General features: G+C 48.5%; 2 protein-coding genes across 2 annotated transcripts in view; one reads left to right on the forward strand and one right to left on the reverse strand.

Annotated features, from left to right (window-relative positions):
- The window catches only part of LOC129212571 (uncharacterized), a 217049-nt gene extending 215078 nt beyond the window's left edge, over positions 1 to 1971 (reverse strand). The window contains exon 1 of the mRNA XM_054841336.1: positions 1454 to 1971. Coding sequence (XP_054697311.1) covers positions 1454 to 1769 — 316 coding nt within the window. The 5' untranslated portion in view covers positions 1770 to 1971. The remainder of the gene's footprint in view (positions 1 to 1453) is intronic.
- STC2 (stanniocalcin 2) lies at positions 959 to 13616 on the forward strand. Its single transcript, XM_054841333.1, has 4 exons — positions 959 to 1279; positions 3513 to 3655; positions 6163 to 6374; positions 9976 to 13616. The coding sequence occupies exons 1-4, from the start codon at positions 1129 to 1131 to the stop codon at positions 10367 to 10369; spliced, it is 900 nt and encodes a 299-aa protein (XP_054697308.1). The 5' UTR covers positions 959 to 1128; the 3' UTR covers positions 10370 to 13616.
- Positions 13617 to 14738: the final 1122 nt, after the last annotated feature.

Raw genomic sequence — 14738 nt, forward strand, 5'->3', positions numbered from 1 at the left:
TGATGTGCATTACGGCAGGGCAAGGGGAGACACGCACGCCCCCTCCCCAGCGAGAGCGGCACTTCTCATCACCTGCTAGAGGTTTTCCGACACCCCCCCTCCTCCAGCTACTGGTCAAAAAGGAGCAGCCAGAGCTGGCTGTGGGGTTTCGGGGGGGGGGCGCTTGCAAGGGTGATGTGCCCCCCCCCCGCCCCTCCCCCCGGTGGCAGGGGATCAAGGAAGGCAGCGTCCAGCTCTGCTCAGCCGGTCGGATCCGCACTTAGGTACCACGTCCCCTCTCACAGGTTCCCCCCCCTCCAAGTGATGGATTTGGCCCAAATCCCCTCGGAACTCGCAGGATACAAAATCCCAAGGGAAAAAAAAGGGGGGAGGAAGTGGAGGATTTCCAAGAAAGTCAGTGCAATAGCTACTTCGGAGAGGGATTTTCTTTTTCTCTTTTTCTTTTCCTCTTTTTCTCCTTTCCTCTTTTTCTTTTTCTCTTTTTCACCAAGTCTTGCAATGAGGCGTCAGTGCTGCAGGACGGCCGGCTCCGGGCACGGACACCCCCGCTACCCCCCGCGCAGCCCCGCGGAAGTTGCCTTCCCGTCCCCGCGGCTGCGGAGGTACCAGCCGCTCGGTGCTGCCTCCCTCCCTCCCAAGCAGTGCGCTTGTCAAAATCCCGCTTTTTCGCCTTTTTTTTTCTTTTTTTTTTCACCCCCTCCACTGATACCGCCGGAGGGAGGCACCTTTGCACATCCCCCCTCGCCGCCGCCGCCGGGGGTGCAGTCCCTGTCCGCTGCCCCCCCCCCCCCGCACGCCCATCCCCCGCGGTGCGGGGAGGGGGGGCCGGGGGAGGCGGGAGGCTGCAACCTGCCGGCGGGGCAGGGCCGGCCCCCAGCGGGCGGGCGGAGCGGGGCGGCGGCTGCCATTGGCCGCGGCGCGGAGCGACACCTGCTCGGCTCCCTCATGCGAGTGACACCGGGGCTCGGCGGGGATATTTGAGGCACCCTCCGGCGCCGCTACCGCCACTCCGCGCTCGCCGCCGCGCCGGGCACATGCGGTTCGCAGGGCCGCGGCGAGGAGCGCGCTGGGCCCGGGTGCGGCACCCCGCGGGGGAGGACGCGGCGGCGGCGGGGGGAAGGCGCGACCATGTGCGCGGAGCTCCGCGGCAAGCTGCTGGCTCTGGCCCTGCTGCTCGCCAGCGCCCGGGCGGCGGCGGGCACTGAGGCCACCCACCCGCCGGAGGGGCCGCAGGACAGGACCCCGCAGCAGAAGGGCCGCCTGTCCCTGCAGAACACAGGTACGGCGGGGCGGCGGACGGGGGGTGGGGGTGCAAAGGTGGTGTTTCCCCCCCCCATCGCTGCTTCTTGAGCGCCGGGGAAATAGCCGCGTTGAGTTATGACAGGCGTTTTATTTCGGTGTCCGACTGTCAGGCATAAATCATCAGAGGAAATAAGAGCTCGCTCCTAATTACCTTTAAAGCCCGGCTTTCCCAAGCACGTGTTGCCCTTGCAACAGCCGCGGCAGCACTCCGGGCGAAGCGCCTCTGCAGCCGCGCCGGGCACAAAGTCGGTGCCGAGCGGCCCCGCACCGGCGGGGAGCGGGGCCGGGGGCGGCGGGGAGCCCGGCGGAGCCGGGCCCGGCCCGGGGGATGCTGCCTGCCGCGGGGTTGCTGGGCTGGGGAGGAGAAAGTTTCTCGGCGCAGCGTTTGAAACCGGGTCGAGGGGTGGGGGGGGTGACGGGAGGGAAGGGGAAGCGGCTGGAAATGACTGGTGCTTTGCCTCCTCCATAGGGAGTCGTGCAATGATGCAACGGACCGGGGGTTTCTCTCCTCCTCTCCCGCCCCCTGCGTTCCCTCCCCCGGGTATTATCTGCCTAGAAAGAGAGAGCTGAGGCGTGCACTTTGCTGGATCGCTTCCCAGCCGTGCAAAGAGAGAGCGCGGGATCCAGACGCTTCCCTTCCCCCCCTTCTTCCCCCCCCCACCTTCTCCTTCCCCCCCTTTTTTTTTTTAACACTCTCAGTGCTGCGAGACGTGTTTAAACACACACGAGCAGGAATGCACGAATGCCCATTAGGGACTGCCACATGTGAATCACGGCACTGTGCAGTTCTCAGCACGCTGGAGCCAGGACATGTGATCCGGCAAAGGGTTTGCATCCGGATGCCAACACAAGCACTACAGCTGAGCTCCCGGCCCCAAAAAAGCCCAGCTCCGCGCTCTGCAGCGCTCCACAAAGAGCTCCATTTTTCCCCCCCCGCGGTGCGTGTTTGCGCAGCTTTTCGCGTGTGGCTGAGACAATCCCAGGAGCCGACCTCGGGGCTGCCGTGTCCCACCCCCAGATGCACTTCGGGGCAGGTAGAAGGGGGAGAAAAAAGAAAAAAAAAAAAAAAGGCAGCGGCAGTGATTTGGTTTTGAGCTGGGGGGGGGAGGTTCGTGTGAACTCTGTCAGACTCCGCATTTACATCCGCGGCTCGTCTCTCTGCCTTGCAGCGGGTTGAAATTATATCGAAAGTTGCTGTAAAGACTTGCAAATGGACCGCATGGCGAAGGGGGAGGCCGGGGATGTCTGAAACATGCTGCGGTTCGGAGGGGGATTAGGCTGGCTCCCAAGGGCGAGCTTTAATTAAAGGTACCACTAGGGCACAGCGTACAAGAATTCTTAGCATCCTCAGTTCTGGTCTAAAAGCTGCCCCTGTTTAACTTTATACCCAGGCTTTTTCAGCAACCACCTTCCCTCTGGCAGTACTACTACATCCTTTTTTTTTTTTTTTTTTTTTTTTTTTAAAGGACTAGAAGCTGTCTTGTTAAGAATTAAGATTTTGGGGCGTTTTTCTAAATGAGTATTAGACAGCTCTTTTTTTTTTTTTTCAGTATTGCATAACATCTGAAAGGGCAGAATAAACACGTATGTACCAGCTAGCTCCAGTAGATCTATTTTATGTACTACATATATAATATTTTTTCCCAATTGATTTCTGCATAGGTGAGAACATAGTTGCAGCTTTATGCAACACCCAGTGCAAAGGACTTTATTTTGGGAGTTTTGCCATTAACTTTGTAGACATCGCAACAAGGGAAACCCAGCTGTCTGTAAAAAAAAATTGTGCTAAATAGCCAGAAACTAGCTCAAAGTACCAGAAATGAGAAATTCTAGCTCTCTGCGTCCTGGGCTTCTTGTTTTGGCACTTGAATTTGATGGGGGACTTTGTACAAGTCAGCAAAAAATCATGCCCGTTCTTTGCTCCTGAGGAATGCAAAAGCATTAGACAGTTCTCAAGTGAAATAGCTTGACGTAAGCATAGTGGATTTGGCACTTACTTCTTGGATATCACTTTCATAACATAATACACCCAAGTTTTGGCCTAATTTCTGTAAAAAGCGGGCATGCTGTGGGTACAATAACTGTTGTCACATGTGTTTTTTCTTTTGAACTGATGATGATAGCAAAATAACTCTTTCCCTCCCCACCCTACCCACCACCAGCTTCTGTGAACAGTTCTTCAAATTAACTGTAATCAATGCTCATTTTAGCCGAAATCCAGCACTGCCTGGTTAATGCTGGCGATGTGGGATGTGGAGTGTTTGAATGCTTTGAAAACAATTCTTGCGAGATCCGAGGCTTACATGAGATCTGCATGACATTCCTGCACAACGCTGGAAAATTTGATGCCCAGGTAACACAGCAAAATGTCCTATGTATCTGCTTGCTTCCAATATACGCATGGCATGTATTCTAGTTCTTTAACATATCTTTGGGGAAAAAAATTACCATTACTGAACAAATCTACTTCTGCACATAACCAGCTTCAATAAGATTTTTTTTCTGTTGAAGGGCCCAGAATCAAGACCCAAGAGCAGTAATAGAGCAGTGGTGTGCAGCCTGTCCCAGGAGACAGGCTGTCTCCAGCCACAGCTCCCTGTGATCACTTCCTCCACCTGTACCCAGGATAACTAAATCAGAACACTGATGTAGCTGAACATGGCTTCAGAAACGCTAAGCAGCTTAAGCTTCTACACCGTGTTTGTTCAAAGCTGATTCTGAAACGCAACTTGGGCACCCAGTTCATTTAGACGTATCGAAATATTTCCCAATGTGCAGTTGGTTCTCAAGACTTGCACATGACCAGTACAGGCAACCTCCTAAAGCTGCTCTATTCAAATAAGTCTTTGGTTCAAGCACTGATGTTAAAATACATTACTTAGATGGTATGCAATATTAAGTTTCTCTCCTTCATTTTCTCCCCAGACCATTTATGCATCATTGAGACATCCTGTTATTATGTCTTGTAAACCTACTCTCCCATTTCAGTGTGGAGGGAAGGAAGAGAACATTACAACCACCAGCAGCATTTGGCTTGACCATGCAGTTTACAGTATAACTTGACTAAAAGCACCAGCTACATGGCACTGTTAAAAGCATGGTGTAAAGTGCAGGATTCAGCCTGCTCCATGAGGGATGGTGGGACCACCCAGTAGGAAACACTTTTGAAGTGCTGGAGTTCTGAGCTCAAATTCTCAAGGATGTACAAAGGGTCTGGCTAGCCATTAAACCAGGAATTGTTTCTTCTGTGGGTATCTGAAAACCTTCAACTTAATTTCAAGTGGCTTCTGGAAAATGCTCATTTATTTTTACACAATATTCTGTCAGTGAACAAAGTTGACCAAAGAAGCCCTGTTGGGAGGGGAGTGTGCCTGTGAAGGCTGAGCATAGCCGTTGATGCCTGTTCCGCAGAATCCTCAGATATTGCTAATCAAATACAGCCCATTTCTCATCCAGGCTGTCTCCGTTGCAGTGCAGAAGTATTAAGCCCCTGGAGCTTTATTTAATATAGAGGTGACTTTAGCCTCTGCTATGACATGGCTTTTCGTGCTCATCTCTATTATCTACAGTTATTTCAGGCTGCATTAAATGACAAGACTAACATTGGCCGTTTTCTGTTCTCTGCTTTCTGCTCTCCTTCCCTCTCTCAGAAACCTGAGAATTGATGTCAGGCTTGGTTTGCTTAAGAATTTTCTTTTTTATCCTTATTTGCCTAATGTACTGCGAATGTTTGTTCCTGAAGGGAAGGGCAAGTAAGTGCCTTTGGTATAGGGAATAGAAGATGACTGAAGCAGTTCTTTGATCAGCAAGAAACATTTCTGGCTTGAAACAATTTGGGGACAAAATCTGCTTGCAGGTCCGGGTGAATCTTTGTTAATATCAGTGGAGCTGTGCCAGTGTACCCTTTGAATAAAGGTTAACAACAATTTAGTCTTCACAAAGCACTTGTATAAAATAATCTGAAGCTAGTGAAGAGATAGAGGCAGTGCAGGAGGCTTCCCCACACCTATGGCTCAGCAAAGGGAGTCTGAGCAGAGCTGTCAGACTGCAACGCATGCACCATGTATGGCAGCTATAGTATCAGATAGCAAGGAGAGAAAAGGAAGGGATGGTTTTGATGCCCACTAAGCAACTGCATGAAGGAATCACAAACAGTGTTAAAGAGATGCTGTTAAAGCAGCTTTCCTGCAACTTTTTTAGTTTCTTGATTTGATTTTTGTAATCTCACTTAGAGTTTCTTGCAGCAAACAAGCATCAAGACACTGTAGGATTATTAATAGTGCTGATTTGAGTCCCTCTCTGGGGAAGTGGTAGTAGGGAAGATACTGACAGACGGGGAATGAGGCAGGTGCATATAGATGGTGCATACATGTCTATGAGTTTGCAAACTAATTTCAAAATTAAAAAAAAAACCCCTAATTTGAAGTTACTGAATGGTCATCTGCTTGTGGTCCTGGAGACCTCATCCATGGCAGGATGCCCTCTCCTTTGTGTGAACCTGCTGTGCTGACACCCCAGAAGCGAACAAAGCCAGTAACTCAAGCATTGAATTATTTCAAGGCGCTTACTTTTGCCCTTTCCCTTGTTGGGCATTTGGCTGTTGGGGTAGAAGAAACCTCAAAATACCAGTGAGGAAGCCCTGTGCGTTCAGCTCCACTGCAATAGCAAGGCCAGGTAACCTGGCATGCTCTCTAAGGGCAGAGAAACAAAGAGAAGAGGGGGGAAAAGCCATTAAGTGGTACCCTTAGCAATCTAATAACCCTTGACATTGTACTACAGAGGAGCAGCTAGCTGGGCATAAATCAGCTGCTGTGCTTAATGGACAAAACTACAGACCTACTCAATTTCTTTTCTTCTCAGGGAAAATCCTTCATTAAAGACGCTCTGAAGTGTAAGGCTCATGCCTTGAGGCATAAATTCAGCTGCATCAGCCGTAAGTGCCCTGCCATTAAAGAGATGGTGTTCCAGTTACAGCGGGAGTGCTACCTGAAGCATGACCTCTGCTCCGCTGCCAAGGAGAACGTCCAGGTCATTGTGGAGATGATTCACTTCAAAGACCTGCTGCAGCATGAGTAAGTGCCTCCGTGCTAGTGCAGGCAGAGGTGTGGGAGCTCCTTCCAGGAGCACGATGGTGCCAGTGGGCTGTGCATCTGCCCAAGAGCTGTTTCACCTCCTTCCGGCCTTAAGCACGTCTCTTTTTCCCATGTACCAGGCCAGGGTAATGCTTTCTTCGCGGGGGCCCTTGAAGATGAGTTCCTTTACAAAGGGCTAGATGTGACTGTGGAAGGGAATGAAATGAGTTGAAGTTGGATCTGGGTGTCTGGTCCTTCAGCAAATACGGTGTCAGTATCTGCTGTTTGTAGAGGCATCTCACAGTGTCCCCGTGCTTTCTGAGCTCAAAGGCACTGTTCCTGACCCCAGTATCTTGTTAAAGATGACAGCTAGAGAAGAAGGGGGAAGAAGGTCTGTGCAAAGTTGTCAGTAAGATGATAATTATTTCTTTAAATACATACTTTCAAATGTCTTGTAGTTAATTGTCCCTGAAAGAGCTGCAGTCCCCCAGGTAATCTCCCATTCATCTTATTCCTTGTTAATCTCAGATGCTTTTTAATAAAACATGGAGGTGTACAAAATGAAGGCACAAGTCAGATTTAGAGGAGTTCATCCCTCTGGCTGGGAACACAGCTGTCCTCTGAGGAATGGCAGGCACGAATCCTATTTAGAATTGATCAAAGCTGCTACGTGACAGCAACAAACCAGGCACAAGCTGTTGGTACCAACTCTTTGTGCACAGATGCAAAAATCGGAGCCTGTTTTTCTTGCAGGTGAACATCTCACTCCCAGACAAGACTGAGCCACAGCCTGGCAGCAGGCTTACCTTAAAGCATCTTCCTACCACGCCTCTGTGCCTTCTTATCCCTAGCGGATATTAGCACAGAAACCCCAAATCCCAGCAATCATGACAGATACCTTTTTTTAGAATAATTTCTTCTGGACTTTTAGCCTTGCATTTTCATTGGTCTCCAAAGGAGCTGTGCCATGATTCCCTTACTTTCTGTTGATAACCACCCCCCTAATACTTAAGGTGCAGTCACAGAAAGACGCTTTGATGCCAGTTTGCTCTCAAATGCTGTGGTTTGTACGAGCTGAACATGGTGGCCTGAACGCAAGGCCCTTTCCGTGGACATTCCTGAGGCTGGGATCAAAGGTGTGGCAGATCTTGGCCTTGCCAGGGCTGCTGGCTGTGCCCAGGGCGAAGGACAGCATCCTGCTGCCTGGGGGAGAGGAGAAGCGGGGCTCTGTCCTGCACAGCAGCACCTCTCTGGGGGCACTGCTCAGGCTGTGTTAGTAGGTCATAAATTTGGTACTTGGTACCACTTAATCCCCCCACCCCCATCATTTGGAGATGAGAAGAACTATGAAAGTCAAAAGCCTGTCCAAAGAGAAGTAAGTTTTCCATGTTTTATAAACAGGCTAAAAGCAGGACTGCTCAAAGGTAGCTGCTTATTTCTGAGGAGCTTAACTGGGGAGGTTCTCTGTTTGAGAAGACAGATTGTTCGGCTGAACACCTATCATTTGCACAATCTCATTTAGAGCTTCCTACACTTCGTTTTCAGCATCTCATGGAGTCAGAGCTTAGCTTTCCTATGCGGGAGTCCCCAAATAGACGCCAGCCAGCCTCCTCCCCTCCCCTAAATTTAGAGGCCATCTCTGAAGCTTTTGAACTAAGGAACTTGTTCAAGATCAATAGGCAAGTGTGGCAGAGCTGGAAATAAAATCACGTCTGCTGACTTGCAGCCTTGTGCTCAGTTCAGGTACTACGGTCAGGCCAGCTGAAATGCAGAAAGTAAAACAGCGAAGGAGAAATGGGCCAGTATTAATCCGCAGGGCTCTGGCAGACTCCGAATACCTGAAATATTTGGCAGCTGAGCCACTTTTTAGTCTTACCAGCAACCTTTTTCTTCCAAAGATTTTTGTAAAGGTTATACCCAATTTCAACAACTGATTTCTCTATTGTTTTTTTTCCTCCTTCTGCTGGATCACTTTGCATGCGATGCGCTCGGTTCTCTCTCGTCTTCTGTTTTACGTTTAAAACACTAAGAGCGGAGAAGCAAGCGGCAGCTCTCAGACTTGTTCTCTGACTGTTTTATTCTGACTGTTTTCTCCCGATGAGTGTTGAGGAACATGATCGGGGTGGTGAAGTCTCCTCCCGAGTCAGCTGCGGTGGGGTGGGGGTCAGGCTGATTTGCTATGGTGGAAGTGGTGACAGGCCCTGGCAGAGCAGTCGCTGCTGCATTCCAAGTAATTTTTTTTTCTTTAAAAAAACAGCAGAAACAATCCAAACATGGGAAATATTTTGAGATAGGGGAATAGGTGTCTCTCCAAGATTAGTCATTCCAAATGAGTTTAAGCAGTTGGGCAAAGTAAAATCAGGGTAGTGTCAGACACTGATCATAATCTGTTGGTTTTCCTCGTCTCTTCTTAGTTCATGGGAAGAGATTTAGGCTTGTCCACAGCCACCAGAGCTGGTGGACAGTGTGCCCAGAAGGTGCACCCCCACCACCCCATACAACCACAAGTGCTGACCCCAGGTAGTTCTCCACTTGCACCGTGGATGCTTCCTACCGTGGAAGACTTAAGCATGTCCTTCTGGGCCCGTTAGCAGCTGAGCGGTTGTGTCAATAGACAACATCAATATTGACTCACAAAACTTGTGACCACAACTATTTTAAAATCGCTGCACTCGGTGACCCGTGGCTGAGGAAGCCAAAGTGCCTGTGCTCGGGCTGCGTTGTGCTGTGGGGCCACAGAGGGATGGGGGGGGTGCAGAAATGGTATTTGGCCATGGTTCCATGTTTGGCTGGGAAAAGGTATATACTGAAAGCTGCACTCAACTCCGTAAGAAAATGAAGAAAAAAATTGGTGTGGGGAGAAATAGTGGTACCAAAATGGATTTGCATGTGTCTGAGCTCTGTGCAGTTGGATCCTCAGTCCAGATAGGATCTTGCTTGTGGTGGAGATCAACACCTGGTGCTTCAAGGCTAAAGATGATGAGAAGAGCCAGAGAATCTCTAGTTGAGTATCTGCTGCTCTTCACAGAGGTGAGGAAATGCCTCCCTCTTGCAGACTAGTGATCAGTGTATGCTCTGTACCAGCCATTCACCTGGAGATAGCAAGCTGTTTGATGAAGCTGATGGCTCTGGACATGACCAGGTTTCCTTTGTCATCTAACCTGACTAATAAGATGAAGCGGCATGGAAAGAGATAGAGGCAGAAGGTGTGAGATGGCAGATTTTCCATTTGACAGCCCCATTTGCTAAGTGCGTAGAGCTCATATATTCCTCTGGCGGACGTTACAGTTCTCACAGAGCATCTCCCATGGGGGAGCAGTCAAGCAGATCCAGCACTTGGGTGAAGCTTCGTTTGACTGGATGCCATCATGTGCATTTCTTATAGCAATATGGCTAATTAGAATATAATAAGTTGCATAATAAACATGGTGCAGAATTGCTCTGCAAAGCTGTCACATCAGTGGGTAGCAGGGGGCTAATGCTACTGAACTGTGCTGCGCACAAGGGAGGGTAAAGGCAGAGAGGCCGTTACACTTGTTTACTGACAGATAACCCGTATATATTTTTTTGACTCTCCTCTCACTGTTTCCTTTACCTCTAGGCCATATGTTGACCTAGTGAATATCCTGCTCACCTGTGGGGAGGAGGTGAAAAAGGCAATAACAAGAAGTGTCCAGGCCCAGTGTGAACAGAACTGGGGAAGTCTCTGCTCCATCCTCAGCTTCTGCACCTCAGCTGTGCATGGTGATGCCATCCTGGGTCCCGAGAAGAAGGCGGGTGAAGCCAGCAAAGCCGCTGCTGGCCGCGGGGACGTGCTGGCTCACTCCGACTCTGACCACAGGGAGAGCTCACGAGCATCTAAGGGAGAGAGAGGTACTAAGGGTCACTTGAACGCCCATGCCCGAGTGAAAGCTGGGGGTCACGGTCCAAAAGGGGCACATGGCATCATGGACCGGGCAGATGAACTGTCCGACTTCTCTGACATCCGGAGGTGAAAAAAGGCACCAACTCCCTGTTTCCCCCCTGTTCTCCCCCTCCACTGGAAACCTCCTCCGTTGAGTCCCATCTTCCCGTCTATGGACATTCCAAAGCATTTCCCATTCAGAGGTCAAGCACAGGGCATTGCAAGATATATATGGACCTCAGCAACAGTGTATATAGTAGCAAAGGGAGAGCAGTGGTAATGTGTTACCAATCCAGCAAACTCAACACTTGAGCAGCCACCAAATGTGGCAAAACGTCTCTGAGTAAATTCGTTTCCCCTTTTTTTATGAAACGAACATCAGTTGAAATTTCGGATCTTGTTTGGGGGTTGTTGGGTTGTTTTGGGGATTTTTTTTTTTTTCTTGGTCCCCTTGGCTGGGGAGAAGGTGCCAGGAGGGCTCTGCCAGATTGCATGTGGTGCTTGTGGCTTAGCATCTCCAAACGTTTAGGGTGCAGCCTTGCAGCAGATGGCTAAATTCCAGTGGGATTTGGTTTCTGCCTGTGGCTGAGAACGCAAGAGCTCAAGGCTCTCTATGTGATGCTCTCTAATGAAATAGCTACCCTGTCTCTCGCACAGGAACCATGCAGTCTGGAGCTCCACCGCTTTCTCTTAACTAACTTCTGAGCCATTGTTCCCATCTGGGTGATGCCGCCTAGTTTAAGTGCCCCGTTTGTATTTTAACCACTGCGTAACTTGACACTTGCTAATCCAGTCACTTCAGCATATCGAAGGTGAGTAGTCAGCTTCCAGGACAAGGCAATGTGACTGTTAAGACTTGCACAGTATGGAGGACCCCTAAGAGTATGCTCATGGACCTCTGAAAACCCTGTGCATATTCTCTGCTTACACCTGCCTGCTCAGTGATAGAGGTCCTCCACCCTTATGGACAGCCCAAGCTTAAAAGAATGGGTGCAGGCTCAGACAGCGGAGGACCTCATATACTTAGTTCTTCTGTAGGGCTGCGTTGAAGGCCCATCAGGAATCTGTCTCTCCTTAGCAGTAGCTTGGTGGGGTTTGCTGGGGTGTGGAACCCCACTCCAACCTGCCTATCAGCCGTGGTTTATCCAAATGCCAAAGATAAGGAGAGCAGCTTGACCTGGGTTTTTTTAATTATCATGCAGATAATGACCACCAATCTCTGCAGAATGAGTTATTAAAGATGAAGAGTGTCAAGAGCTTATTGTCTCTAAGCAGTTTTAAGTGTGAAGGAGGTGTTTGGACAGATCTCTCCTACCCCCTATGCAATTGTAATTCTCACGTTGCAGATCTGCAGTCCTGTATCCCCTGATACTGTACTGGAAATGAAGGTTACAGCATCGATGGGGACAGAAGGGTGAGCTCTTCTGTTTCCTCTAGAGAAAAAGCAAGTTTTCTTAGAAAGCAGGAATCACACCAGGGATTTGAGCCTTCTCATTTAGAAAGTTTGGGAGGAAAGCTGTGGGGGCAGGAAGGCAGTTCAGTAGAGACAGAACGTACCCAGTGAACTAACGTACGTCTTGCTGCATGGTGGGAAGGAGCTGTATAAACAGTAGAGGGTGTTGGAATTTGGCTACAATTTCCAACTCAAGATTTTAGTTACTGCTAAGTGAACACAGCTCCTAATAGCTATATTCAGGGTTTAATGCATGTATCCACCCGCAGAAGTTATAGGCATTGCTTTTAATAGAAGCCACGTAGGAAGCAAGAGAGGACCATTAAGTTGAAAAGGTGTGCGTCTGTGTGATCACCAAGTCTTTGTTTAAAGAAATGACCTTGATCCTACTTGAATTTAGCTAAATTCTGTGACAAAATTTTCATTTAACTTAATTGGGAAGAGGTGGGATCGGGCCAGGTACTGTAGCGGTGAAGACTCTGTTGACCTGAGGAGCAGAGCTCCTGGCAGCAAGAGTGCCAGCTGCCCCGTTGGGTGGTAGAACAGCCCTCCCACGGATGGGGCACCTCCCACGGGGGAGCTTGCCAAGGTTGGTTAGGGCCTGCCTCTGATGGCTAATTGCTCTGCTCCAAAAACTTAAGTGGCTGCTGGTGGTACCATAAGAAGGCTTCAAGCGTGCCTCCATGGGTTTCCTGTGAGCATCCTCTCCCCCTTTGTGGCATATAGCCACCGTGAAGAACAAGCTCAAACCAAAAAGACAATCCAAGCATTTTAGCAAAAAATGAAAAAAAAAAATGCAAAACAGAAACAACAACTCGCTACCAATGTAATGTTCTTGTATTGAACTAAAATAAGATCCCTCTCTCACTAGAGGTCTGATTCATCAATGGGAACCAAACATATAATCTACATCCTTGAATGTCTCAGTCAACATAGCACCTCAGCATGCATACAGTTTTATTTGTATTCATTTGTTCTGTGGGGAAAATTGTATATTCCCCTTGTTTAGTCAATGAAAATTGGGGGGGGGGGGGAGTGGGGAGGCAAGCTGTGGGTGGGAGGGATTTTTGTATAAGGCATAACTTTTTTTCCTCTGTGTGTGAAGATTTTATGTGTTCATCTACTGATTTCACATATGCTATTATTGTAAATATTTAACATTTCTATTTATTATAGTGTCTCCATTTAAAAAAGAACACTGCTGGCTATGATAATTTAAACGTACGTCATGACCTGTGTTGTATATATTCATGCCACTAGTATGTTTTTTTATGTTTAAAGCTGCGTAAATATAGTTTTATACAGTTCCATAATGTTATTGACAGCATAAATCATTTATTTATTGTTAAACCTTCTTTCATATCTAACAAATAGGGTGCGTTTTACCTGAGATTATTTTATTGTGACATCTGCATAGCCTTAACTCTTTATAAAAAAGAAAAAAAAAGTCCATTTAGATACTGTATGATGCTTTAATTAACATTCTTTATGAACTTGCTGTTCATGAAGGAGGTTTAGCTTAAAAGCCAAGGTATGAATGTTTCCTTTACACTTTGCATCTGGAATGAGCCTTGTTCTGGAATGAAAATACTGGGAGAAGCAAAATGCCTACTGGAAAAAGATAGTAAACCCTGGAAAATGCTGTCCTAACTTAAAGTGCTGAACTAAAAGGCAAAAAAGAGAAAGAAAAGAAGAAGAAAAAAAAAAAAGACAAACTGTCCTTAATTCCAAATCTCTGGGAGAAAAACATACTAGTTTTATCTCATGTAGAATTTGCAGCCAAATAAGCTTGTAAAAAAAAGAAAATGCATACGGCTTTAGACAAAGCTCTGTACCTTTCACACTATTATTTTCCTTAAACACTAATAAATGTTTTGAATAAGTCTGTGGCTGGGTTTTGTTTAGCTGGAATTTCAGCTGCTGCGATAAGGGGTAAGAAAAAGCCCTCTGAAGCCGGGCCAGCAGCTTGTGCCGAGGGGGGCAGAGGTAATGTGTCTGCTCGTCCCGGCCCCTGTGCCAGGCGGGCAGCGGTGCCCTGGCTGGGGCAGGACGTGGGGATGGAGCCAGCCCTTCCTCTCTATTCCCGGGAGAGCCAGCGCAGAGGCAGAGACCTCGTCACCGGCGTGTCATTCCCCCGGGGAGGGAGACCTCGTTGGCTGCTTAGCCGGGACCTGGCAGCTTGGTTTGAGGGTAGAAATGGAGATGCGGCACAAGCTAGGGGATGAAAAACACAGTGAGCGGAAGTTTGCGCCCTTCTGAGGCTCGGAAAGCCCCTGCTTGTTTAGGGAGGTTTTTTCCTTAGCAGGAGCTGTGGATTGGGTTCACTGCAGCGTGTCAGAGCCACCTCATCTGCTTTAAATCAGACTGTTCCGGTTAGGAAGGGAGTTGGGAGATGCAGATGCTTATGGGTTGTTTCTTCTCACTGCCCTGATGTTCCCGGATTGCAGAAGTCCCTTGGGAGGTGGCACACTGTGCTCAGCTGGGTTGGCTATAGGCACAACTCACCTCCGTAAGGGCCAGGAAAGGGATCTGTGGCTGACCACAGCACTCGCCCATGGGCAAGGTGTCAGCAGCCCCTAGCCCAGGGCCAAAGCCCTAAGCACTGGACTTCAGCCAGACCCATTAACAAATACAACAGCAACGCTTTCTAAAACCTGTAATAGCTGATAAGATTTGTCCCGCATGTACAGAAGACCCAGTCAGTCCATGTAATAGCAAGTTATCCTTTCAAAATTTTACCTTAAAAACAAAGGACATCCGTTTGGCTCTCCACTGTCAGCTATTAATAATCTATCAATACATACCAGCCAGTGGCTACGTACAGGGATATAGCAAGCACGTACAGTAGCTGTAATTCTCTCTCGGATCACTCCATCACCATCCCAGCAATGATCACGTATCAAAATCTTAAATGCTTACTGGAGTTTCAGCAAAGGAGAAAAGCAAAATCCTAAGATTTACAAAAAGCAAGCTGCAGAAACAGCACTTTGTGTTGTCTCCAAAGTCA

This window comes from Grus americana, chromosome 14 (genome assembly GCF_028858705.1).
Source record: "Grus americana isolate bGruAme1 chromosome 14, bGruAme1.mat, whole genome shotgun sequence".
Lineage (NCBI taxonomy): Eukaryota > Metazoa > Chordata > Aves > Gruiformes > Gruidae > Grus > Grus americana.

Bases quoted from the DNA above. Each gene is read 5' to 3' on its own strand.
- STC2 (XM_054841333.1), top strand. From the start codon at position 1,129: ATGTGCGCGGAGCTCCGCGGCAAGCTGCTGGCTCTGGCCCTGCTGCTC. The intron at 3,656-6,162 runs GTAACACAGCAA...TTTTCTTCTCAG, and splicing joins CTGGAAAATTTGATGCCCAG to GGAAAATCCTTCATTAAAGA. The intron at 6,375-9,975 runs GTAAGTGCCTCC...CTTTACCTCTAG, and splicing joins AAAGACCTGCTGCAGCATGA to GCCATATGTTGACCTAGTGA.